Genomic DNA, 25440 nt, shown 5'->3' on the forward strand with positions numbered 1-25440 from the left:
AAAGCATAAGTCCTCTGGGCCTGGTCTCCAGGGCCCTGGAGGAGTGACCAGCAGGACTCAGTAGGCATATGGGAGTAGAGGAGGGAAAGTGGTCCCCAGGGCAGTGACCCAGGGTAGACTGTCGGAGGGAGGCTGGCCAGTGCAGGCCACACTCCACCCTGTGCTCACCGTGCCTTCCGGGTCCACGAGCAGCAGGTGCTTGGCCTGGCCGTTGTGCATGCCAGTGAGGACAAAGGAGCCTGGGTTGGTGGTGCTCTTCCTGACCAGGAAGTCTCCATCTCTCTTCAGTAGCCCCTCTGCCTCCTTCCTGCTCATCTCCCCCTGGTACCAAGGCTCTGCTTTCAGCTCTTCCAGCATCTTGGCATCCGGGGCTCTGGGTGAGACAGGGCTGATGCACTCCACGGAGGCTGCCTTGCTCAACACGGGCCCCAAGGACTGGTTCTTGAGAGCATCTTCAAAAGGTTCTGCCAACAACATTTGCCAGCAACACGTCAATCCCAAGGAGAACAAATGATAAACAGTACAATGTGAGGGCTGGAAATGCAAAGGCAACTTCTACCAGAAAAAAAGAAGTAGAGAGAAATGACTGGCTGGTAATACAACAAGACTCATCATAACAAGCATTTGAAAGCAAAGCCCAAATCTTGGCATGACTCATTCTGATGAGTCTGCTTTCCCAAGACAGCTGGGCATTGTGTCTTGTGCCAAAGACTCAAGCACACCCTTTGCCTCACTAGTTAGCATCACTCCATTTTTGCACGCTGCAAGAGGCCATGAATATTACATGCCATCTACTTTCTCTGGAACATTGTCTAGCCTCTTCACCAAATGTGTTCTCTTCTGAATAAAAACCTGCCAATACCAAAGAAAATACACAAAGGAAAAGACAAGTTGCAAGCTTTTGATTTCATGCAAAACTGAAACCCAGCCCAACAAATGTTTCTTTCAGAATTTTTGTATTAGGTGAATTCTTCAAAGAGAAGAAAACTGACATTTATTGGGCGCCTTTTGTGTGACTTGCCCCAGGCTAGGAGCTCTACCTCCCCTTGATCTTCACTTGTTTCCCTGCAGAAAAAGGCTCTTGTGTGAGTGAGTGTTTGAGATTGAGCTTGACTTTATGCCCTTCAGAACACACTTCTCACTGCAGGCCATGGCTCTAACAGCAACAAATATCAGCGGTAAGAGAAGTCACCAGGCTCATCTAATTAAATCTCAATGTTCGATTTTCAAACAAAGTAATATGTACAACAGCACTCTGAAAAATGCCTACAGTGCCCCACAAGTGTAAGGCGTTCTGATGATTATTTAGGACCCCGCTGCCAACCTGCTACAATGCAAGTACCACAAGAACAAGAATCGTTCTCTCCTGGGCACAGTTACATCCTTCTAGTCCAACATTGTTCCTGGGACATAGTTTGTACCCATAAATATTCAGTGAGTGCTGTAAAATCAGACCAGTTTGCTAAATGTTGGTAGAGAATGGGCAGAAGTGAAGTGAATAAAGGAAACCAAAACTAAATCATTTTGACACTTGTTAAATGATTTACAGATTTGGGGCAAAAAAGAGGTTAAAACTACGGGCTAAAATTATGTTTGTAGATTTTCTCTTTTTATTCTACTTTTTCCCTGATTACCTGGAGTAGTTGAAAATTTGTATTCTGTTTCTGTACCAACACCATCATCACCACAACATCATCATCACCATCATCATCACCATCACCTCAGCCCCACCACTACCATCAACATCATCACCATCACTATCAACATTGTCACCATCATCATCATCACCACCAACACCACTATCACCATCTTATCATTATTATCACCTTCATTACCACCATTAACATCATCACCATCACCACCATCACCATTACCATCACCATCAGCACCATCACCATTACCATCACCATCACCATCAGCACCACTACCACCATCATTATTTAGCTATAGTGGTTCAAGATAAACACAGAGTGCTAGGTCTATTTTTCCACACTTTTCAATAGATACTAGCCTCTTCAGGGCTCTTTATACTTTCGGTTTCCTCTTCTCTAGTTTTGGGAGTAGGAGTAGAAATTGATGGATGAAAAAAGGGAGGGCCGGCTTTCATTTTTCCCATCTCAAACCCCAGCCCAGTCTAACTCTCCTCAGGCTCTGGGGCCAGGAGTCACTGGTATATTGACTAAATTAAACAGTGAAAATTGTCTGACCATAAATACAACTACTAAACTGAAGTTGGGAGATATTGTTACAACTGGAGCTACCACTTTGCTCTGCATCTTGAGAAGTTGCTTCATACCTCCTGGGCTATTTCCACATTTTTTTAAATGAAGAGATTAGACTAGATGATTCTACAGTTCTTCTGGCTCTGGTGATTTTTAAAATCAGAATGGGAGTCCAGTGTCCCATTCTGGGGAAAAATAGACTTTTGTTGTCATGGTGCAGCCTGTTTATAAAAGCACTCAGCCCTGTCTTCACCCACATACAATACCAGGTATGTATTGTATGTGGTGAACCAGCAGTGAAGGTACCAAGCCTCTAGGGTTCTCTGCTTCCTCCTCTATAAAATGGTAATAATAATATCTACCCATAGGACTATTGCAAAAATTAAATAAAATAATAAGCGCCTAGCCACGTGGTAGAAACTCACTACGTGCTAGTCTCCTCTCCCTCCCTCTTCAGCCTGTAAAATTCTCAAGGAAATTGACAAAGAAATTTGGGGATGTAAAGCTGTTTGTGAGCTTGGGAGGCTCTTTCAAAATTCCTTAACAACAATTTACACTTTCATTAATCAGTTCACGGATGATTTATTTTTCCCAATCTATATGCCAAACAGAGGTCCATGGTACACATCATACTACAGTGTAATCAACAGTAGTTTGTGGTTACTCTTCTCATCCCATTTTATTTTTCATCAGAGTATCTGTCACTACCTGTAACACATGGTGGTTATTTAAACTTCATGAGAGTAGGAACTTTGTCTATTTGGTTTTCCTGTATATCCCCAGTAAGTAGACTAGTATTTGACACATGATAGATGTTCAGTAGAGAGGAAGAAGGGGAGAGAGAAAGAGAAAAAGTGAGAGGGAAAGTGAGTGTGTGTAGGCAAACAAGAGGGCATATTACAATTTCTTGCTTATTTGTTAGTTTTGTTCAACAGACTAAGAGCTCTATGAAAACAGGGGCCAAGCCATTTCATCTTGGCATCCTTAAAACTGATACAGTATTTGGCACACAATATCCAATTAATACCTAAGTGAATAAATAAATGAATGCATTTATGTGTATCATTTGTCTCAATACGATCTTCAAGAGCAAAGTCAATTATAAAATGGGGGTGGGGGGACTTCCCTGGTGGTCCAGTGGTTAAGAATCTGCCTTCCAATGCAGGAGACGTGGGTTTGATCCCTGGTCGGGGAACTAAGATCCCATGCCATGGGGCAACTAAGCCTGCATGCTGCAACTACTGAGCCCGTGTGCTCTGGAACCCGCATGCCACAACTGGAGAGAAATCCGCATGCCACCACGAAGATCCCATGTGCTGCAACTAAGACCCAACACAGCCAAATAAATTAATTAATTTTTTTTAAAAAAGAGGGGGAAGCTGCTTTGCCTCTGGACTGCAGAGAAGGTTGTAATTCCAAAGCAGGGGTTGGCCAAGTTCAAAGCCTTGAAAAGCTCAATCATAACCCAGAAAAATACAGCTTATCAGTGTCATTAATCTAAACCCCACTAGAAGAAAATTCAGTAATTGCACAGATTTCAAACAAAAGACAATGTAAAAAAACAGCCTCAAAAGGGAAAAATCCAGTGGCAAATGGAAACCCACTCATGTCAAAGAGGTCTTTCCGTGGGCTGCTTTCTGCACTGCTGCCCGCGGCCAGCCCAGCCTGCAGAGGGATGCACTGGGTGTTGACATAGGTGGGGGCTTCTCCTGTAGGGGCCACATGCGATTTCCTTTCCGGCATGCTGTAGATGTCCAAGGACCCTGCAACAAGAAAACAGCTATCTTTTCTCTTCTGATCATAATGCTATTCACGTCAAGCTACCCAGTGATTCACAGAAAAGTTCCTTTAGCCCATTCATAAGAAGATCCTTCTTTCAGATGCCCATCCGTTAAATCTCCTCTCTGACCCTCTCACACCCTATTGTACTCTGCTAGGATGCTCTCCACTCCTTCCTGTCAAAATGGGACCTACTGGCCCAGGATGATGGATGCCGTGAAGGTTAGGAGCCTTACCAAGACCCTAGGCACCTCTGACCTGGGCTGGGGGGAGCAGCGGGGGGGCACGCCTGCTGCAGAATCTGCCTCAGCCTCCTCATCCCCTTTGCAAAGGCCTGAGATCAAAATAACTGAGCAGAAGACCAAGGGGCCTTATTTTCATTGCTCTTTTTTCAAGTGTAGGGGATGCTTCATATCTTAACTCCATTAGAAATGCAGTGCAGGTGCTGTGACCCCATTTTATTAGAACGTTACTTCCTAATGAATGAGGTACCTTCCTTATAAAACAGAGTCAGGCTTGTGCCTTCATGGGACTTCCCAACCGGACCAAGACTCTGTCAAGGCAGGGTCAGGCTGTCCCTGCTCTTGTTGCCTGAGGCGATGAAGGATGTCTCCCTGCTTGATCCACTATCTGATTCTTTGTATGGGACCGCTGTTTCTAACAGTTTTCCAAAGACACTCTCAAGATCGCCTTAGGCCTGGAGAGAGGTCCCCTCTCCAAGTGCTGGGCTGTGGAAGTCGGCTCAATGCAGCTGGCAAGAGTGGGTTCAGGGCTTTTGGAGACGCTTTCCCAAGAGCCCACTGAAGGACTTTGGGCAGCACCACTGTCTCTGGCCTGTAAGCGTGAGAATGCAGGTGTCCTGCGAAAATCCCGTTTCTGGGGAGCCTCTCCACAAATTCCTGATCTGTGTCTACTCCTCTCCCTGGACGTGGTTTCTATGCATCACTGGTTGTTCCTGCACTACGAGTCCTGGCTCAGTGATGACTATCTGCCGTTCAGACGTCTGTATGAACTGCAGACAACTCAGTCTGTAAAAACAACTTTACAAACTAATCTTTAAAAAGATCGAAAGCCCAGTGAATAAGCTGCTGATGACAGCCCTTTCCCACTTCAGACATTGGCAGGTGCTGAGTCGGGGGCAGGGAGACACACCCTCCCTGGTGTTGGTACCCAGAGTTCAGTTTCATTTAGGGAAAATGGCTGCCAGCAGATCAATACAGAACATTTGTATTTGTTCTATGGAAAATGTATTTATTGCTTACAAATAAGAACTTGAAATTTATTCATTCTCTTTACACAAGAACTTGTGTAAGGCTCATTTTTGCTCTGGTGAACTTCTGACACTGTTCTGTTCTTGATCTGGCTGGAATAACTTGAATATAAAAAAAGACCTTGGGGCTTCCCCGGTGGCGCAGTGGTTGAGAATCCGCCTGACAATTCAGGGGACACGGGTTCGTGCCCCAGTCCGGGAAGATCCCACATGCCGCGGAGCGGCTGGGCCCCTGAGCCATGGCCACTGAGCCTGCGCGTCCGGAGCCTGTGCTCCGCAACGGGAGAGGCCACAACAGTGAAAGGCCTGCGTACCGCAAAAATAAATAAATAAATAAATAAATAAAAATTTAGAAAGACCTCATTTTCAAATAAACCTGATGAATTTTCAATAGAGTAAGTATCTCATGTAAGTAATGTGTCTCCTTTAGTCTTTAGCAGTTATATGTCTATGTATGTAATTGCTGTATAATACTTTTTAAATGTATATAGAGCAAAGATGAAAAATGTTAAAAAAAGTGCCTCTGGCAAAGTTATAACTTTAATGTGCTATTTCCATCTTATTCTGAGATACAGCCATTTGGTGTACTGACTGGGTTTTATGGATTATTGGCTGGGCAGTATGGATGGATCACCTTTCAGCTGGGGCAGGCGAGACATGAAATTCTTTCATCAGGGGGAAATTTTAAAAATATATTGTCAATTACTCGCCAGAGCAAATGGCAATAATGAATGGAAAAGCCTTAATGTTAGACTAACAAATGGAAATTTCTATACCCAGAAGTGTACATTGGATCTTAGCTCATTTGTCACTCCATCTCCTCCAGGCCCTGAACAGTCAGTAGTCAGGGCCCCAGAGCTATTGAAAGCTATAGAAATGTTTGAGGTGGGAAAAAGTGTAAAATTAAAAGAGACTTTTAAAATGTATGTATACATACACACACACATATATATGTATGTGTAGAAATAACTGTCTAGAGAATAGAGACATGCTAGCGGTTAAACTAAATAGTCCTTAAATAGCCATATAATTTTTAATGTGGGAGTTGGGTGCGTGCTAAGAGGTTGGATAAGAGGTGGAAGTGTCCTCTAACAGGACCCAGGGCTTGTGAGGGATTTGTATCCCTGGTACTGTCTCTGCCAAGGGCCGGCATTGCTCTGCTCTTCCTGAAGCTGACCCTGGAGAGGGAAGGCAGGGGTGAGGGAAGGAAGGGAAAGCTACAAGCTACTGTTGGGAGCCACGGGGATTCAGCCCTGCTGAGGAGCTGAGGGACACCACAGAGCCCGCCCCACAGTCTCCCAAGCCAGCCCCGTTTGAAATGGGTGCAGGTGGCCCTGGGGAGGTGAATTCCTCAGCCCCCGGGCAGGCAAGCCCTCCTGCCAGAGAAAGGCCTTAGGAGGAAATTCTCCGGGTGCAGGAAGCACTGGGGCGGGTGGGGGCAGTGAGCTGGTCCTGGTGCCAGGGGCGCCATCATCTGATGTGTGCCCTCAGACATGCCCGACTGGCTGGGAACCTGCAGCCACACCCACAGCAAGTATTTCCAGTGGGTCACTTTGCCACACTCCACAGGAGAGGAACTACCCACTAGGGAGCACGTCACTTTCGAAAAGTATTTTTTATGTTTCTCGTCCACCTCACCTTGCCTCTCACCTGTTTGCTGCCAGTTTTCGCCAAGCGGGTCTCCTAAGTGTCTCCCCTGGTAGTAGGTTTGCTCTTTTCCTGCAAACTATAGACATATGTAAATACACAGAGTGAAAAAGTCATCCTCTTCTTGTTTCTGCATCTTTAAAAGCCACAGTACAGGAGAAGGGCCTTCAATGGCCAATGGATTGCATGCTTATTACACCCAATTTTTCCTTCATGCCTCTCGGTTGGCATTAGGATTTGGGGAATAAGTTTGTGTGCGTGTGAGAAAGAGGCTGTATCTCATCAAAACTACAAATGCCCCCTGTTTTCATAACCCCCCACATACCTTCCCTAAGCGTGACCATAAATTGAGCTCTTTTACATGTAGCCACATCACTCAACATGACCTAAAATAGATTTCAGTTAAAGATTATCTATGTGTCAGAACATACTTCCCACCCAGCACATACATCCATAACCATTCATGCCTTGGCAAGTCCACCTTGCTGATTCCTTCTCAGTGTTAGAGTTACTGACACTTGGTTTCAATGTTATTTGCCACTTTCATTGGTGTCATCGTCATTCACATAAGGTAGGTGACATCAAAAAATTCCCTATAGTGAAGAGATATCATGGAGATACCATAACTCTAGAAAACGAACGCCTTACTAGAATTTCGAGTTAGAGGGAAAATCAGGGAAATAAGCAAAACAGAAAAACTCAAAAAATCTCATGAAAGGCGTACATCCACTCTCCTTTCAGAGAACCCAAAGCACCCCAGGCCTTTTAGAAGTCTTGAACTCTCTCTCTTTTCCTCATTAAGTTCACAGTAGAATGGGATTTGTGCTAGGATGAAGAGGGAACTCCCAGACTCAGGAATCACAATATAGCTCCAAGGCATTTGACATTAAAACAAAAGCTTCCCCTACTTGTCTGCTTTGTGAAATTCAAGGGGATAAAGTTTGTGAGTTTTTCTGTCTGGACCTGAAAATAAAGTTGAAGAAAGCAAAAGGAAAGTTCATTTAGCCACCATCCAAGGAAAAAGGTATAAGACTCACCTGGGCTGTGTCAGGACCGTGGGGTCTGGCTTTCAGTCGAGCATCTACAAACCCCCCTGGAGGAGGCATCTTGCTTGGAATGCTGTTGTAGTATGGGTGGTCTGAGCCATCACCCTCCTCTTCAGTCCATGGCTCATCTAGACTCTGCATTCTTTTAAAAGAGGATTTTCAGGGACTTTAGCCAAAACTTGAGCTTGCAGTCAAAACCAAAAAATCTAATGTTAGTAACTGTTGCCCCAGAAAGCAGAGTTTAGTCACTGCCCCTTTAACCATCTAGGTCTCAGGCATATATATAAAGCGGATGAGTGGTTTGGCCAAATATCTCTGACTTATTCACAGTTGTACCCTTTAGAAAATTCTGGTCATATTTGAAGCAGGAAAGAATTCCTTTTTTAAAATTACATTTTAATAAGGAAAAATATAATTTATATGTAAGTATAACCAGTTTCTCAGGGCATAGACACACATTTTAGTACATTATGAAATTTACCCAAAACAAAATTAACTTTAAAATGGAGATTTAGTGACATCAGGGAAAATGGCAGAGTAAGGACCTCTGAAAATTCTCTCCTCTGTAATAGCAACAAGAAAGCTAGCAAAGAAAGTTTCATAATCAACTTTTTCATAACTCTGGAAATTAACCAGAAGCTTGTAGTAACCTAGAGTGTGTTCATTAAACAAACAAAAAAACACAAACAGCTGTCAGAACAACAGCTCTGTTGCATTTTAACTTGCTTTATTGTCACCTCCATGGTAGCCTTAAAAACCCAAATCCCACAGTCACAGTGAAAACCAGCAGCCTAATAGCCATGGGAGGGGGCAAAAGAGCATTGAGGCTCCTTCAAAGCCCTATTCCCAGAGAACAGTCATTATGACGCTTCTGGTCATTCTCTAGAATCCTCCACTCCAAAGGTTGTCTTTATTTGACCTGAGCTTGTCCAGGGAACATAGCTTCTTCCCCAGGGTCATTTGTCAAAAACAATTAGAAGCACTTCTTTAACACTGTGGCTCCCTGAAACAGTAGATAACATTTGGGGTAAAGAGTAAGCTAATCAGAAAGCTTAAAAGAAAAGCTGGGAAATAGTAAGCTTTGACATAATTCTGGCAATCTAGAAGGCTACATGTATACGAGGGCTGTTTTCATGGCCAGGGTTCTGTTCCTGCTCAGAAAAGATGTAAAAAAGCTCTAGTTCTCACCTGTGACTGACTTTGAAGCTTTGCACAAGCAGGAAGTAAAAGCTAATGCAGAGTTGTTGGCTGCCTAACTGAGTGTTGAAGGAGTGCCCCAACACACACACAGAACCCCCCAGCAAAAACTGTGCGACTTAGTGGTTTCAGACATTTAAGGAAATCTCTTTTCAGTCATTAGCTGTCTAATAAATGAACTGAGCTGAGTTGTCAGTGGCCATATATGACAAAAAACACAGACTTTACTAAGTTAGTTTAGAAAAGTCATTACAACAAACAACCACAACAAACAGCAACAACAAATCCTGAGGAGGGGAGAAATCTGACTTCCAGAGTTGTCACACCATGGTATTTAAAATTTCCAATTTCAACAAAAAATTATGGGATGCAAAGAAAGAAAAAAATTTGGCTCATACACAAGAAAAAAAAGCAATCAACAAAAACTGTCCCTGAGGAAACTCAGGTTTTGGACTAACTAGACAAAGACTTTAAATTAGCTACTTTCAATATGTTCTGGGAACTAAAGGAAACAAAAAATCAAACATGACAATGCTGTCTCACCAAATGGGGAATAACGAAGAGATTCAAACCTAGACACCTCATAATCAAACTGATTAAAGCCAAAGAGAAAGAATCATGAAAGTAGCAAGAGAGAAGCAGCTCATCATACACAAAGGATCCTCAATAATATTAATAGTGGATTTCTTATCAGAACCAATGGAGGCCAGAAGGCAGTGAGATGTCACATTCCAAGTACCAAAAGAAAAAGATTATCTACCAAGAACTCCATATAGGCATAGCTTGTTTTATTGTGCTTCATTTCATTGCATTTCACAGATTTCACAATTTCCATGTTTCACAAATTGAAGGTTTGTAGCAACACTGCACTGAACAAGTTTTCAGTGCCATTTTTCCAACAGCATTTGCTCACTTCCTGTGTCTGTGTCACGTTTTGGTAATTTTCACAATACTTCAAACTTTTTCACTATTCTTATATTTGTTATGGTCATCTGTGATCAGTGATCTCTGACGTTACTATTGTAAGTGTTTTGGGGTGCCACAAACTTCATCCATATAAGATGGCAAACTTAATCAATAAATGTGTGTTCTGACTCCTCCACCAACTGACTGTTCCCCCTTCTTTATCCCTCTTCTCTGGTCTCCTTATTCCCTGAGACACAACAGTATTGAAATTAGGCCCATTAATAACCCTGCAATGGCCCCTAAGTGTTCAAATGAAAGGAAGAGTCATGTATCTCTCACTTTAAATCAAAAGCTAGAAAAGATTAAACTTTGTGAGGAAGGCATGTCAAAAGCTGAGACAGTCCAAAAGCTAGGCTTCTTGTGCCAAACAGTTAGCCAAGTTGTGAATGCAAAGGAAACATTCTTGAAGGAAATTAAAAGTGCTACTCCAAGTGACTGCATGAATAAGAAAGTGAAACAGCCTTATTGCTAATATGTAGAAAGTTTTAATGGTCTGGATAGAATATAAAACCAATCACGACATTACCTTAAGCCAAAGCCTAATGTAGAGCAAGTCTAACTCTCTTCAACTCTATGAAGGCTAAGAAAGATGAAGAAGCTGCAGAAGAAAAACTTGAATCTAGCACAGGTTGGTTCATGAGGCTTAAAGAAAGAAGCCATTTACATGACATCAAAGAGCAAGGTAAAGCCCCAAGTGCTGATGTAGAAGTTGCAGCAAGTTATCCAGAGGATCTACCTAAGATAATTAATGAAGGTGGCTACAGTAAACAACAGATTTTCAGTGCAGATAAAATAGCCTCATATTGGAAGGAGATTCCATCTAGGAATTTCATAGCTAGAGAGAAGTTAATGCCTGGCTTTAAAACTTCAAAGGACAGACTGACTCTCTTGTTAGGTGCTAATGCAGCTGGTGACTTTAAGTTGAAGCCAATGCTGGTTTACCATTCTGAAAATTCTAGGGCCCTTGAGAATTATGCTAAGTCTGCTCTGCTTATGCTCTGTAAATGCAACAACAAAGCCTGGATGACAGCACATCTGTTTACAGCATGGTTAACTGAATATTTCAAGCCCACTGTTGAGGCCTACTGTTTGGAAAAAAGATTCCTTTCAAAATATTACTACTCATCGACAATGTACCTGGTCACCCAAGAGCTCCAATTGAGATGCCAATGAGATTAATGTTGTTTTCATGTCTGCTAACACAACATCTACTCTGCAGCCCAGGGATCAAGGAGTAACTTCAATTTCAAGTCTTATTATTTAAGAAATGCATTTCAGGGTTTCCCTGGTGGCGCAGTGGTTGAGAATCCGCCTGCCGATGCAGAAGACACGGGTTCGTGCCCTGGTCCGGGAAGATCCCACATGCCGCGGAGCAACTAAGCCCGTGAGCCATGGCCTCTAGGCCTGCGCGTCCAGAGCCTGTGCTCCGCAACGGGAGAGGCCACAACAGTGAGAGGCCCGCATACCACAAAAAAAAAAAAAAAAAGAAATGCATTTCATAAGCCTGTAGCTGCCATACATAGTTATTCCTCTGATCGATCTGAGCAAAGTCAATTGAAAACTTCTGGAAAGGACTGACCATTCTAGATGCCATCAAAAACACTCATGATTCATGGAAAGAGGTAAAATCATCACCATTAACAGGAGTTTGGAATAAGTTAATTCCATCCCTCATGGATGACTTTGAGGGGTTCAAGACGTCAGTTGAGGAAGTAACTGCAGATGTGGTGGAAACAGCAAGAGAACCAGAATTAGAAATGGAGCCTGAAGATGTGACTGAATTGCTGGAATGTTATGATAAAAATTGAATGGATGAGGAGCTGCGTCTTAGGGATGGGCAAAGAGAGTGGTTTCTTGAGATGGAATCTACTCCTGGTGAAGAAGCTGTGAAGATTGTTGAAATGACAACAAAGGGTTAGAGTGTTATATAGACTTATTTGATAAGCAGTGGCAGGCTTTGAGAGGAGTGACTCCAAATTTGAAGGTAATTCTGTGAAGGAAATGCTATCAAACAGCATCACATGCTACAGAGAAATCATTCATGAAAAGAAGAGTCAATCAGTGTGGCAAAATTCATTGCTGTCTTGTTTTAAGAATATGTCACATCACCCCAACCTTCAGCAACCATCACCCCTGATCAGTAAGCGACCATCAACACTGAGGCAAGACCCTCTACCAGCAAAAAGGTTGCAACTCGCTCAGATGATGGTTAGCAATAAAGTTTTTATCAATAAAGTACTGATAATTAAGGTGTGTACATTATTTTTTAGACATAATACTATTGCACACTTAATAGACTACAGTATATTGTAAACATAACTTCTAAATGCACTAGGAAACCAAAAAATTTGTGTAACTTGCTTTATTGTGATATTCACTTTATTGCAGTGGTCTGGAACCAAATCCTCAATATCTCTGAGGTATGCCTGTACCCGGCAAAACTATCCTTCAAAATGAATCAAAAGTTAAAACAGTGCCAGATAAATAAAAGGCTAGAAAATTCATCACTAACAAATATGCACTACAAAAAAATACTAAAGGAAGTACTTCAGGCTAAAATGAAAGCCACTAAACAATAATTCATGTCACATGAAAAAATAGAGGATAATGGTAAAGTTAAATACATAGGCAAATATTAAAATAAGTATAAAAAAGTATAAATGTAGTTTTTGTCCATAACTCTTTTCCTCTCTTCTCTGATCTAAAAGACAACTGAATAAAGCAATAACTATAAACCTGTGTTGATGAGCACTCAATGTATAAATATGGAATCTTCATAACATAACAGCACAATGGAAGGTGAAGAAATAGAGCCACATAGGAGCAAAGTTTTTGTATACTATTGCAATTAAATTAGTGTTAATCTGAACTAAATTGTTACAAATTAAGATGTTAGTTGTAATCCCCAAGGCAGCCACTAAGAAAATAACTTTTAAAAGACAGTTAGGGCTTCCCTGGTGGCGCAGTGGTTGAGAATCCGCCTGCCGATGCAGGGGACACGGGTTCATGCCCCAGTCCGGGAAGATCCCACATGCCACGGAGCAGCTAGGCATGTGAGCCATGGCCGCTGAGCCTGCACGTCTGGAGCCTGTGCTCCGCAACGGGAGAGCCCACAACAGTGAGAGGCCCGTGTACCACAAAAAAAAAAAAAAAAAAAAAAAGACAGTTAAAAAACAAGAAAAAAAACCAAGGTAATGAAAAGAGTTCGCTCATAAAATATTTATTTGACACCAAAGAAAGCAATTATGGAGAAACAAAGGGACCAAAAAAATGACATAACACATACAGAAAAAAAGAGCAAAATGTCAGGTAAAATCCTAATTTATCAGTAATTACATTAAATGTAAATACATTAAACACTCCAATTAAAAAACAAAGATTGGCAGAATGGATTTTTAAGATAATGTGATCTGACTATATGCTTTCTACAAGAGGCACATTTTAGATGGAAAGACATTTTAGATTTAAAACACATTTTAGATTTAAAGATTTAGGTTGAAAGTAAAAGGATGTAAAAAGATATTTCATGCAAACAGTAACCAAAAGAGTGCTATGGTAACTCTACTAATATTGGACAAAATAGACTTCAAGACAAAATTTTTACTAGAGACAAAGATAAAAGCGCAACCAGTCAAGAAGATACAATAATTATAAAGCTATATGTACCTCACAACAGACCCTAAACTATATGCAGCAAGAATCAAAGGGAGAAACAGGGCAGTACTAATATTTGAAGACATCAATACCCACTTTCAATAATGGATAGAACAACCAGAGAGAAGATTAGGAAATAGAAAATTGAACACTATACATCAACTAGACCTAACAGACATCTATAGAACACTCCATTCAATAACAGAATATAAATTTTTCTCGAGTCCACATGTAACATTCTCCAGGATAGACCATATGTTAAGCCACAAAACAAGACTCAAAATTTTTTAAAGATTAAAATCATACAACATATGTTTTCAGACCATAATGGAATTAAAGCAGAAATCAATACTAGAAAGAAATTTGGGAAATTCACAGATATGTAGAAATTAAACAACACATGCCTAAATAACAAATGGATCAGAAAATAAATCACAGGGAAATTGGAAGAAACTTTCAGATGAATAAAAACAAAAACAACATACCAATACTTATGGGCTGAACGTAAAGCAGTGCTTAGAGGGAAATTTATGAACTGTAAATGCCTATATGATAACAATCTCAAATCAATAACCTGAACTTGTACTTTAATAAACTAGAAAATAAGAGCTAAACCCAAAGCAATCAGAAGGAAGAATAATAAATATTAATGTGGAAATAAATAAAATAGTTAGTAGAAAATCAATAGAGAAAAGCAATGAAACCAAGAGTTGGTTCTTAGAAAGATCAACAATATTGACAAAGCTATAGCTAGACTGACCAAGAAAAAAGAGAGAAGACTCAAGTTACCAAAACTAAGAAGGAAAGAGGAAAGACTGCTACCAACCACACAGAAATTAAAAGGATTATAAGAGAAACTATTAAAAATCATATGCCAACAAATTAGATAACCTAGATGAAATGGAAAAATTCCTACAAAGACTCAATCTACCAAAATGACTCAAGAAGAAATAGAAGAGCTTCCCTGGTGGCGCAGTGGTTGAGAGTCCACCTGCCGATGCAGGGGACGCGGGTTTGTGCCCCGGTCTGGGAAGATCCCACATGCCGCGGAGCGGCTGGGCCCGTAAGCCATGGCCGCTGAGCCTGTGCGTCCGGAGCCCGTGCTCTGCAACGGGAGAGGCCACAACAGTGAGAGGCCCGCATACCAAAAAAAAAAAAAAAAAAAAAAAAAAAAAGAAGAAGAAATAGAAAATCTAAACAGAACTGTAACAGATAAAGAGATTAAATTAGCAATCAAAATCTTGCATCCCAAGAGAAGCCCAGAATCATATGGCTTCTTGGTGATTTCTAACATCTAAAGGAGAATTAACAGCAATTCTTCATAACTCTTTCAAAAAAATAGAAGAGGACAGAAGTTTCCAAACTCAGTCTATGATGCCAGTATTACCCTGATATGAAAACCAGACAAAGACACCACAAGAAAAAAAAAAAAACTGCAGACCAATATCTCTTATGAATATGGATGGAAAACAAAATACTAGCAAACCAAGTCCAGCAACATACAAAAAGAATCATACACCATGACTGAGTGGGATTTCTTCCAGCAATGTAAGATTGGTTCAACGTTCAAAAATCAACTAATGTAGTATGTCATACCAGTAGAACACAAACAAATACCAAATACTCATCTCAGTAGACACAGAAAAATCATTTGACAAAATCCAACACTTTTCCGTGATAAAAACCCTCAAAAAACTTGGAATAGAAGGGCATTTTCTCAACCTGAAAAAGCATCTATGAAAAGCCCACAGCTAAGAACACAATTAATGGTGAAAGTCTGAATGCTTTCCTCCTAAAATTAGGAATATGACAAGGTTGTCCTGTCTTTCCACCTCTATTCATTGTACTAGAGATTCTAGCCAGGACAATTAGATAATAAAAAGAAATAAAAGAATTCAAATTAGGAAGTAAGAAGTAATAAAACTAAATTTATTTGCACAGGACATGATCTTGTACATAAAAAATACTAAGGAATACACACACACACACACACACACACACACACACACAAATGATTAGAGCTAATAAATGAATTCTGTAAGTTTGCAGGACACATAATAAATATTCAAAAATCAATTGTATTTTTATACATTAACAATGAAAAAATAAAATTAACAAGCAATTCCTTTTATTATAGTATCAAAAAGAATAAAAGATTTATTCTTTTGGTAGTAAAAATTATCAAAGCAAGTGCAAGACTTGTACACTGAAAATTACAAAACACTGTTGAAAGAAATTAAAGAAACTCTAAATAAATGGAAAGACATCCTGTGTTCAGGGATTGGAAGACTAAATATTGTTAAGATGGAAGTACTCCTCAAATTGGTCTATGGATTCAAGATCAAGACAATCTCCTCTATAAACATCCCAAGTGCCTTTTTTGTAAAAGTAGACAAGCTATGCTAAAATTTATTTGAAATTGCAAGGGGCCCAGAATAGTGAAAACAATCTTGACAAAGAAGAATGTAGTTGGAGGACTTATACTTCCTGATTTCAAACTAACTATAAAGCTATACTATTCAAGGCTATGTGGTACTGGCATAAGGACAGACATATAAATCAATGGAATAGAATTAAGAGTGCATAAATAAACCCATACATTTATGGTCAATTGATTTCAACATGGATGCCCAGACAGTTCAATGCGTGAAATAGTCTTTTCAACAAGTGGTGCTGTGACAACTGGATAGCCATTTGTGAAAGAATGAAGTTGGACCCTTACCTCACACCATATACAAAAATTAAGTCAAATGGATTAAAGACCTGAAAATAAGAGCTAAAACTTAGAAGAAAACATAGATGTAAGCCTTCATGACCTTGGATTAGGCAATGGTTTCTTATATATGACACCAAAAACAAAAGCAACTGAAGAAAAAAGTACATTAATTGGACTTCATCAAAATTAAAAACTATTGTGCTTCAAAGGACATTATCAAAAAAATGTGAAGACAACACAAAAAATAGAAAATATTTGCTAATCATATATCTGAAAAGAGACTTATATCTACAATATATAAAGAACTTCTATACAACTCAACAATAAAAAGACAAATAACTCAATCTTAAAAATGAGCTAAGGATTTGAGCAGACCTTTCTCCAAAGAAGATATACAAATAACCAATAAGCACATGAAAAGATGCTTGACATCATTAGTCAACAAGAAAATGCAAATCAAAACCACAATCAGAGACCACTTTGTACTCACTAGGATAGCTAAAATAAAAATGACGGACAATAACAAATGTCGGTGAAATTGGAACTTTCATACATTGCTGGTGAAAATATAAAATGGTACAGCCACTTTGGAAAACAGTTTGGTAGTTTCTCGAAATTTTAGCATAGAGTTACCATATGACTGAGCAATTCATCTCCTAGTTATATACCCAAGAGTATTGAAACATCTGTCCACACAGGAACTTGTACACATCTTCATAGCAGCATTATTCATAAGAACTAAAAGGTGAAAATAACCCAAATGTCCATAAACGGATGAATGAATAAACAAAAGGTAACATATGCATACAAAGGAATATTGTTCAGCCCTAAAAAAAAATGCCATACTGATACATGCTACTATATGGATTAACCTTGAAAACATTCCAATAAGTGAAAGAAGTCAGGCACATATTGTATGATAACATTTATATAAAATGTCCAGAACTGGCAAATCAATAAAGACAGAAAGTAGAGTAGTGGTTGTCTGGGGAAAGGGGGTTGGAAAATGGGGAGTAACTGCTAATGAGTATGGGGTTTCTTTCTGGGGTGATGAAAAATGTTTTGGAATTAGATTGTGGTGATGATTGTACTTGTGCTGTCTTTGACAATACTAAATACCACAGAACTGTATATTTTTAAAGGGTAATTTTATCATAAACTATATATCAATTTTTAAAAAAATAATAAATGGAGCTTTGGCTACATTTGAATTCTTTTTCATTGTCTTCTCTGGGTTTGTGTTGAAAATAACCTTGGATTTCTGCAAGAAAAATCAGAGGAAAAAAATCTTCTAAGGAAAATCATACCGTACCAAAAAACCCATTCATTTAAAAGTATTCTTTTTTATTTCCAGTTGGAGATGGGCAATGAATCCAGGTCACAGAGTCTCTCCCCCAGTAATTAATACAATGAACAAAAAAATAATCCACGAATAAGTAAAGCCATCCACTCACTAGCAGCAAGAGAAGAAGGAACAAGGAAGTCATGTGCCACCAACATGAAACTTTGAGATGCTGGGGCAGCTTGCTGGGACCTAATGCTGCCCCACTCACTCCATGCTCACCTGTCCCCAGCTCTACTCCGAGGAATGTGGACAAAGAAGCTGACTGTGCCAATTCTCATACCCCCAGCTCATGCCCAATTTGAAGAGAAATGGCCTGAGCAAGTGAGCGGAAAACCCAAGGAGAACTGCCCACAAATAGAACCTCCTGTTTTGCTGGCCCCTGGGAAATCTAGAAGGAAAATGGGCCAGTGTCCTCCAGAGTCTAGGGTCCCCATAACAAGGCAGGGAGGGGAAGAGAGACATGGCAGCTGGAAGCAAAGTGCATTCTCTCATGGCCCAGGATGTCGCCAGCTGGGACAGAAGGGGGTGCATTCCCACCTGCTCCCTGGATCTCAGACCTGCTTAGTGGACACAACAAGCAGCTTGTCAGACAAGATGAGACTGATGTCAGGGAACACAGGTCCCCTTGTTCCTGCTCTGCTTTAGAAACGGTATACCATTACTTGCATATTGGGTTGAACGTTTTCTCGGTAGATAAGATCTCTCTACTTCATTCTCTTTCCCCAAAACTTCTTCAAACTTTATTATATAGAAACATATACAGGACTTCATACCTTAAGTATATTCCTGGAGAAGCATGGTAGTTCAATTAACTCCCCCCACTCATTTTTTGACATATCATTTTAATAGGATTTATTTGACTTCTTTGCAACATTTCAAAAGTACAGAAGAGCCTAAATTAATATAAAAGCCACCTACACATCCACCACTGAGATTAAACAAGTGTGAACATTTTGCTATATTTGATACCTTTTCTTTAAAGAAATAAAACTTGTCAAACTTGCTTTGGATGAAAAAATACGTGATATTAACTGTAAAATGTTAATGGTAGAATCTAGACGGTGGGTATACGGGTGTTCCCTGCACAATGCTTTTTGTATATTGGAACACTGTTGTTATAAAATGTTAGGGAGGAAATACACTTAACAAAATCAGTTAAAGCCTACCCATGTCCCTGTCATCCTCAGATGTCCTACAGTTGGTATGTAATATTCTTGCCTGTTTTTATACTGTTTATATGCATGCACTTATCCATAAACTATATATACAATTGTTTATGTGTTTTTAAAATTTCCATAGATGGTTCATATCCTTTTTCACTCCATTTAAAGTATTTGAGATTAATTCTAGTAATACACATATACTGATGGATTCTGTTTAATGACTACATCCCATTATAATATAAAATTTAGAACTTTTTGTTCACCCACTCTCCTGCCAAGGGCTATCGTGTCCCCTCCACTTTCTAACTCTTTTTTCACACAACTTGTATGAGTTTGCAGAAGTCTTTCTCAACCGGGAAAAAATGGGGCCTTCACAGGCACGTGCAGAACGAATGTCTTAACAGAAATTTTCCAGTGGATGAAGGAAAAAAAAATTAAAAGTCTCTTTCAAGAAAGGTGAAGACTTCAGAGAGATGAAAGGAGACTACATAATAATGAAGGTAGAGGTAGGCACTGCCTTCACAACTAAGTCCTGGAATGTGGCTGCAGAAGTTGGAGAAAACATAAAACGTAAATTCAGGAGAAATAAAGTTTTATTGACAGCGAACACACCACTGTAATAGGCTTTCAACAGGACAGGTGACTGAATAACCAACATGCCCCATATTATTTTTTTTTTAATGCTGCATGGAATATTCTTATGTCCTAAGGAAACTCAAAGGTAGACCCTGAACATTTTTTATAATAAACGAAACATCTCACAATTCCTGTTTACAGTTACTCTTTCAGTTAACACTTAAAATACTGCCAAGCCACTCTTATTCCTATTTTACAGAGAAAACTGCTGAGACCCAGACTGGTTAAAGAACTTGCCCAGGGCCACACAGGCCATCAAGTCTGAAAGCTACGAAAGCCAATAAAGCAGAATCAATGCTCATCACTCCAAGAGGAGCACCTCACGAAGGGAGCCTCTGAATCAGGACTTTGGCTAACCCTGAGGACAAGGACAACGGGACAGGTAGAACCTGTGGTGACACCGACCCAAGGAGGCAACATATGGAAACACCACGTGCTTGCAGAGGAAACAGAACAAAAACATATTACAATGTGTTTTTTTGTAACCTTGGCTACTGTCACTATAGTTTCAAGAAAATGTTTTTCTAAACATTGGGAGCATCGCCCATATGTCGGCTTCCATCTGTCAGTTTCCTGAGCCATGGCCCAGCACCAGCCAGGTGTCTCCGGGCCCAGGAAGCCCTGGGATTAACTGTGTCTGTTCAGAGCAGTCCTCGGGGAGGTGGTTTCCTCCTTTTAAGTGTTTTTAAGAGGAAAGATCAGAAAACGCAGTGAGCCCACTGCAAACGGTGTCACAGTGCTACCGCAGTGCTACTCACCGGTCGTGGAGAGAGGGGATCTTGGAAGGACACTGCAAATATTGCTTAAACCGGAGCTCAAAGGCTTGTCCGATGGAGCCAATGACCTCCTGGGCCAGCCCATCACAACATTCCAGAATGTGACAAGCTGTAGGAGCAAGGGACACAGGCTCATTAGAGACAGACACTGAAGCTACCCAGGCTCCTTCCTGAGGGTGAAAGCCCGCAGCCTAGGCAAGAAGAGAGGGACAAGGAGGTGCCTTTCATGACATGTCCTGTCAGCTCTGCATGCAACTTAATCCCTGAGAGCCCCCAGTGGTACCATTTCACCACAGAGATCCATTTCTTAATAGCCTATTCTCTCCAAAAGTAAAGGTTCTATTTGTAAGTATGTTGTAACATTTTAAAGTTCAACTTGATTGCTCTTCTATTGCTTTAGAGTCTATAAAATATCAACTCAGAACTTAGTAGGGAAAGAGGGTTTGGAAGGAAACCTTAACAAGACAAAGAACCTGATAGTAACAAGAAATGAATCCCTTCAAGACCCTGTGAGGCTTGACAAATGGACTTAAACTGGCTCTTATTGAATGAATCCTCAGGTATTAGATGGACTTAGAGCAAGCTGTTTGCTTACTTCCTAGCGGGAGTAAAGTGTCACCAGCAGATGTGGCAACTCAAAGCAATAAGATCAACAACCTTGTAAGATGAGTTTAAAGGGATATTAATTTACCACCATGATCATCCCACCACATGCCACCTGCATCTACACTGGACAAGACTGGATATTCATGCCAGTTCTCAGAAAAGGGGTGTTGGCAGCCGGACGAGGGCCCCCAGAGACCTGGAGCAACCCTTAACCCCTTTGGGGTGCCCGCTGTCTTGGTGGCCAGGCTGTGGTGTAATCCATGCAGAAACTTTGGAGAAAAGAGGGTTGAGTGGGGGAAGGCACCGGAGAAGGTCCCATCTCTGCCCTACAAGAGAGTAGAATGTCTTCTCCCCAGACACACGTCCATGGCATCCCACAGAAGAGTCCCAGCCCCTTCACGTTGTCCCATGACCAGCATGACATGCTCTGTTACTAATGGGATAAAGGCATCTCCCTGGAGTAAATGACAGATGCATGTGTCACACTCCACCTTTCTCTTGCCACCAGTTAGGATACAATTGTGTTTCCAGGCGGTACCTCCAGGAGCACAGCGGGTGCCCAGCAGTGAGGAAAGGCATTGCTACAGAGGTAGCCATTCCCCAGCAGTGATTAGGGAGATGCAGAAGCATCCCTCTGCTGCAGGAGAAGCGAGCACAGAAAGAGGACTCATTAAGGTGGGAACTGCGAGGGAAGGAACAGAAACATCACCACCTCCACAGTTTGGCCGCTCTTCCATCACGATGCCGCCTTCTACACGCACAAAGACAGCCAGGCACCACAGAGCTCACCCTGATGGTGGCTGCTAGGGTGGAGGGCCTCAGGCTTCTTCTCTCCCCAGGCTCGAGGAAGGAGCATGCTCCTGAGGACACAGGGACAAGCATTTCCTGGGAAGAGCAAGTGTAACCGGATTGCTGCTTCAGACTGCAGTGCAATCCCTTGGATACATTAGCCCCATCTCAGATATGGCCAAGGGATCTGTCCAAGGTGACAGGTGTCCCAGCTGTATTTTATTATTGAGTATTGATATTGTTTTATGTTATTATTGGTATTTATTATCAACCCGATATTTATTATCAACCCAATTAGGCACAAAGCAAGGCCATATTAAGCAGCTGTTGGAGTCATGGGGTTGTTCATTAATGCACAGCAGTGGAGGCGTCTTTCCAGCCAATAAGGAAGTAGGAGTCTAAGACAGAGTGAGAGAAAGACACCTGGCTCCTCCACCTGCCCTGTGTTTCCAGCCACACCTGCCCCCTCCACGCAGCATCAGCACCAGCCAAGAGAACTTGCTGACCAGTACTTTGGAGAAACGGAATAACAACTGGGGACGGGCCAAGAAAGTGAAGCTTATTTTTCTTTTAAGGAGAAAAGGAGTGCCCTAGCCTTAGTGAATGAAGAGCAAGGTTTCTACAGAGGGGGCCATATGATCAATCCACACGGCCCCCTCATCTTCTACACACTAGAGAACACGAGTTTGGAAGTGGGCCTTCTTTAAATCAGTTCCTGGGACATTGGGAAGATGCAAGACTCTGGGTGGAAGCACCCTCACTTGGTGAGGGTGGAGCCCTGGTATCTGGTCTAGGTACCAGAGGGTGACAGGAACTGCAGATGCAGAATTAAATCACGACTCCAGGCTCTGGGGCCTGGCTCATTCCTCAGTGGACTGTGAAAACGTCATCTGTTGGCTAGGTCTGAGGATCCTTCTGTAGAATGGCCTCTCTGTGTTCCAGAAACCTACTCCAAATCCAGAACTAACCCTGGGCTGGCGGTCTCTCTGGACCTGTATTTTCTCTGACTGTTGCAAGTCTTTAGCTAAAAGCCACTGTCTTCTAACCTCACCTGTGTGACTCAGTGTGTGTGAGGAATGATGAGGTTCTCACCACCGGTAAGCATCAGGGCTGCTTGTTTTACATCCCATGAGGAAAGGATGGATGGAGGTGTCATTCATGAGCAAGAAGGAGAAGAACTGGATGAGAGGAAGGTACAGAGGGGTGGGGCCCAGAATCAAGACTCAGAATGATGTTTGTAAAACCTAAAATGTGGCCCAAAGCAAACATAGGAGCAGCAAAATGGGGTCATTCCTCATTCTACCCCTTCTGAAGGGGACAGGCTCTTTGGCAGTGGTGCAGTAGTGGGGGTGGTCTCCGGTGTGGGGGTGGGGGTGGGGGTGCTTGGCTGCCCACGCTGGTGACTCTCTCTGACCAATAAGCAAGGCTGATGTCGCTTTCCAGGAGAGCCAGCTCAGACCCCACAGCAGCCAGCTCAGCCCTGACACTAGTGAGGGGACTTCATCAGGCCTCACCACAAAGGCCACTCCCCACCTGGGATGAGCCCCTTGAGGGCAGGATGTGCTGCAGCCCTCGTAATCATGCCAGATAGAACTGGGACACAGCGTTTTTCCTCACACGGCAGCCTCCTACTGGGTCAACCACACATCTTCCCCACACAGTAGACAGTGGCAGGTCAGAAGTCCCTCCGTAAGTTTCCCAATGGCTCCAAATAAGTCCAGAGGCCAGTGGCTGCACCTGTCCATCGGTGTTCAATGCTGCCCTGGCCATCTGACTGATAAATGGACTGCAGGCCAACTGGGGCCTCCATTCATCTGAGCTAGCTTTCTGAGCCCTGCCTGGAATGGCTGCTCCATTAGTCAGCACAGGCAAGTGACACCACGATAACAAACAGCCCCAGCATCTCTCACACAGAACTGTCGCCTGGCTCCTCCTCCACCCAGGAGAGGCTGGTAGTACAGTCTCCTGGGAGCTTGGAAGGAGTGAGGTCAGGACATCAGTGAGCACTAGCAATGCCTATCACATGCACCAGACACCCAAAAAGGCTTCACTTCTGTAAATAAGAAATTGTCAAGTATTCTCATGCTTACCAGCGAAGAACTCTTTACTATACTGAGCATGTGTCCCGAATATGTATCTACTTATTTATAAATTATGAACATATATTCCGTGTTAATATAATAGTATGTATATTATAAAAATATCTTTTAAAAGATGTTAAAAATGATACAATAAAGATAAAATAAAGTTCAAGACGTCTCGTTGGCCCTGAAAGCACCACACTGTCATTTATTATCACAAAGCAAGATAAATATTTTGGGTGAGAGGTTCATCACTAATGATGATGGATAGAAATTCATCCTTCCTTCCATCTTTGAAATATTTTTCTTAATCATTTTGAGTCTAGAGGGGTTGATTCCTTATCTTAGCTGATTAGATTATTTGGGGGTTTTTTTTGTTGTTTTTTTTTTTTTGCTTTGTAAAAGTAAGACCCTACTTCCCCACCCCCTTTGTGGCCAGGAGCAGCTGACATACAGAAAGGGTGTCACTGGCTCACTGCACACTTTACGTATGACTGTGGGGTAACACCCACTCTATCTCAGATCAGTGACCTATAGACAGAGGCTCCAGCATGTGTTTCCCACTACAGTGGCTGCTTCCACACCCTGTGGGATGGGCCACCCCATCTCAGTGGGCATTGTTTCCATGGGGCGACCCTGCAAGTATGAGTAGAAAACCTCTCAGGATCTGTGCTGCTCTTTTAAGAAGTCACGACCCCTCCCACCCACACCCACACCAACCCAACTCACACTTCACAGCCATCTGGCCTCCACCAGGCAGCCCAGCCCTTGAAGGGGTCCCATTTCAGACTCCCATTGTCCTCTTATCTAGACTCACAGACTCTCCAAGAGTTCAAATTCATAGCCAAGTTCTCTACCAACTGGTGACTGACATAGGGAACCTCGGAGACACCTGGAGTCATTACCTAATCAGAAAAAAATCCCATCAAACAATGACTGCAGTCTCTTCCTCTTAGTGGGATAATAACTCTCACCCCTTAAAAGGCACACTGAACACCAGTGAATTCGTACCAGAGAACTGGAGACTCCAAACTCAAGCATAGTTTTCAGCCAACCCTAGTCTGTTCACTTACTATATCCACATGTTCCTCATTGTTCCAGATTTTTTTAATCTGAGACAGGTAAGAATTCCAAGATTCAGCTCCCATGCTCTTAATTAAGAGTTGTTTAATATCTGTTCTAGCCCCAGAGTGGAAAACTAAAACTTTATGAGGAGATAATTTTGCACCCATCAGACTGGCAGGGATTTAAAAGTCTGAAAAAGTCCAAGTGTTGAACAAGAGCTGAAGCCAAGGAGCCCTCCTGTGCCACTTGTGGAATTATAAAGTGAAATAACCATTTTTTAAAAAACTGAAGATGTCCCGGAACACAGGGATTTGTCCCAGAGGTATAAACCCTAAGAAAATTCTTGCACATGAGCACAAGGCAAATGTACAAAATATTTACTGCAGACTTCACTCAGTAGACACTTATTGAGCACCAACTCTGTACCAGGCTCTGCCCCAGGATCTCCAGATACAGCAAGTAACAAAACAGAGTCCTGCTCT

The 25440-nt window shown here is 41.7% G+C and overlaps 1 protein-coding gene across 5 annotated transcripts in view; it reads right to left on the reverse strand.

Moving 5' to 3' along the window:
- SHC3 (SHC adaptor protein 3) overlaps positions 1–25440 on the reverse strand; it is a 156552-nt gene that overhangs the window by 34740 nt on the left and 96372 nt on the right. For 4 of the 5 annotated variants that reach the window (XR_010841902.1, XR_010841901.1, XM_067041078.1 and 1 more), the window contains 5 exons: positions 20400–20526; positions 7956–8106; positions 6910–6997; positions 3827–3985; positions 169–464 (listed from right to left, as the gene is read on the reverse strand). Coding sequence is in view for 3 of the 5 variants with exons in the window: in XM_067041078.1 (XP_066897179.1) it covers positions 169–464; positions 3827–3985; positions 6910–6997; positions 7956–8106; positions 20400–20526 (821 nt within the window). In the remaining 2 variants the exon portion in view is untranslated. The remainder of the gene's footprint in view (positions 1–168; positions 465–3826; positions 3986–6909; positions 6998–7955; positions 8107–20399; positions 20527–25440) is intronic. The other variant, XM_067041079.1, reaches the window with a different exon arrangement.

The sequence above is a fragment of the Kogia breviceps genome, chromosome 8 (genome assembly GCF_026419965.1).
Source record: "Kogia breviceps isolate mKogBre1 chromosome 8, mKogBre1 haplotype 1, whole genome shotgun sequence".
Lineage (NCBI taxonomy): Eukaryota > Metazoa > Chordata > Mammalia > Artiodactyla > Physeteridae > Kogia > Kogia breviceps.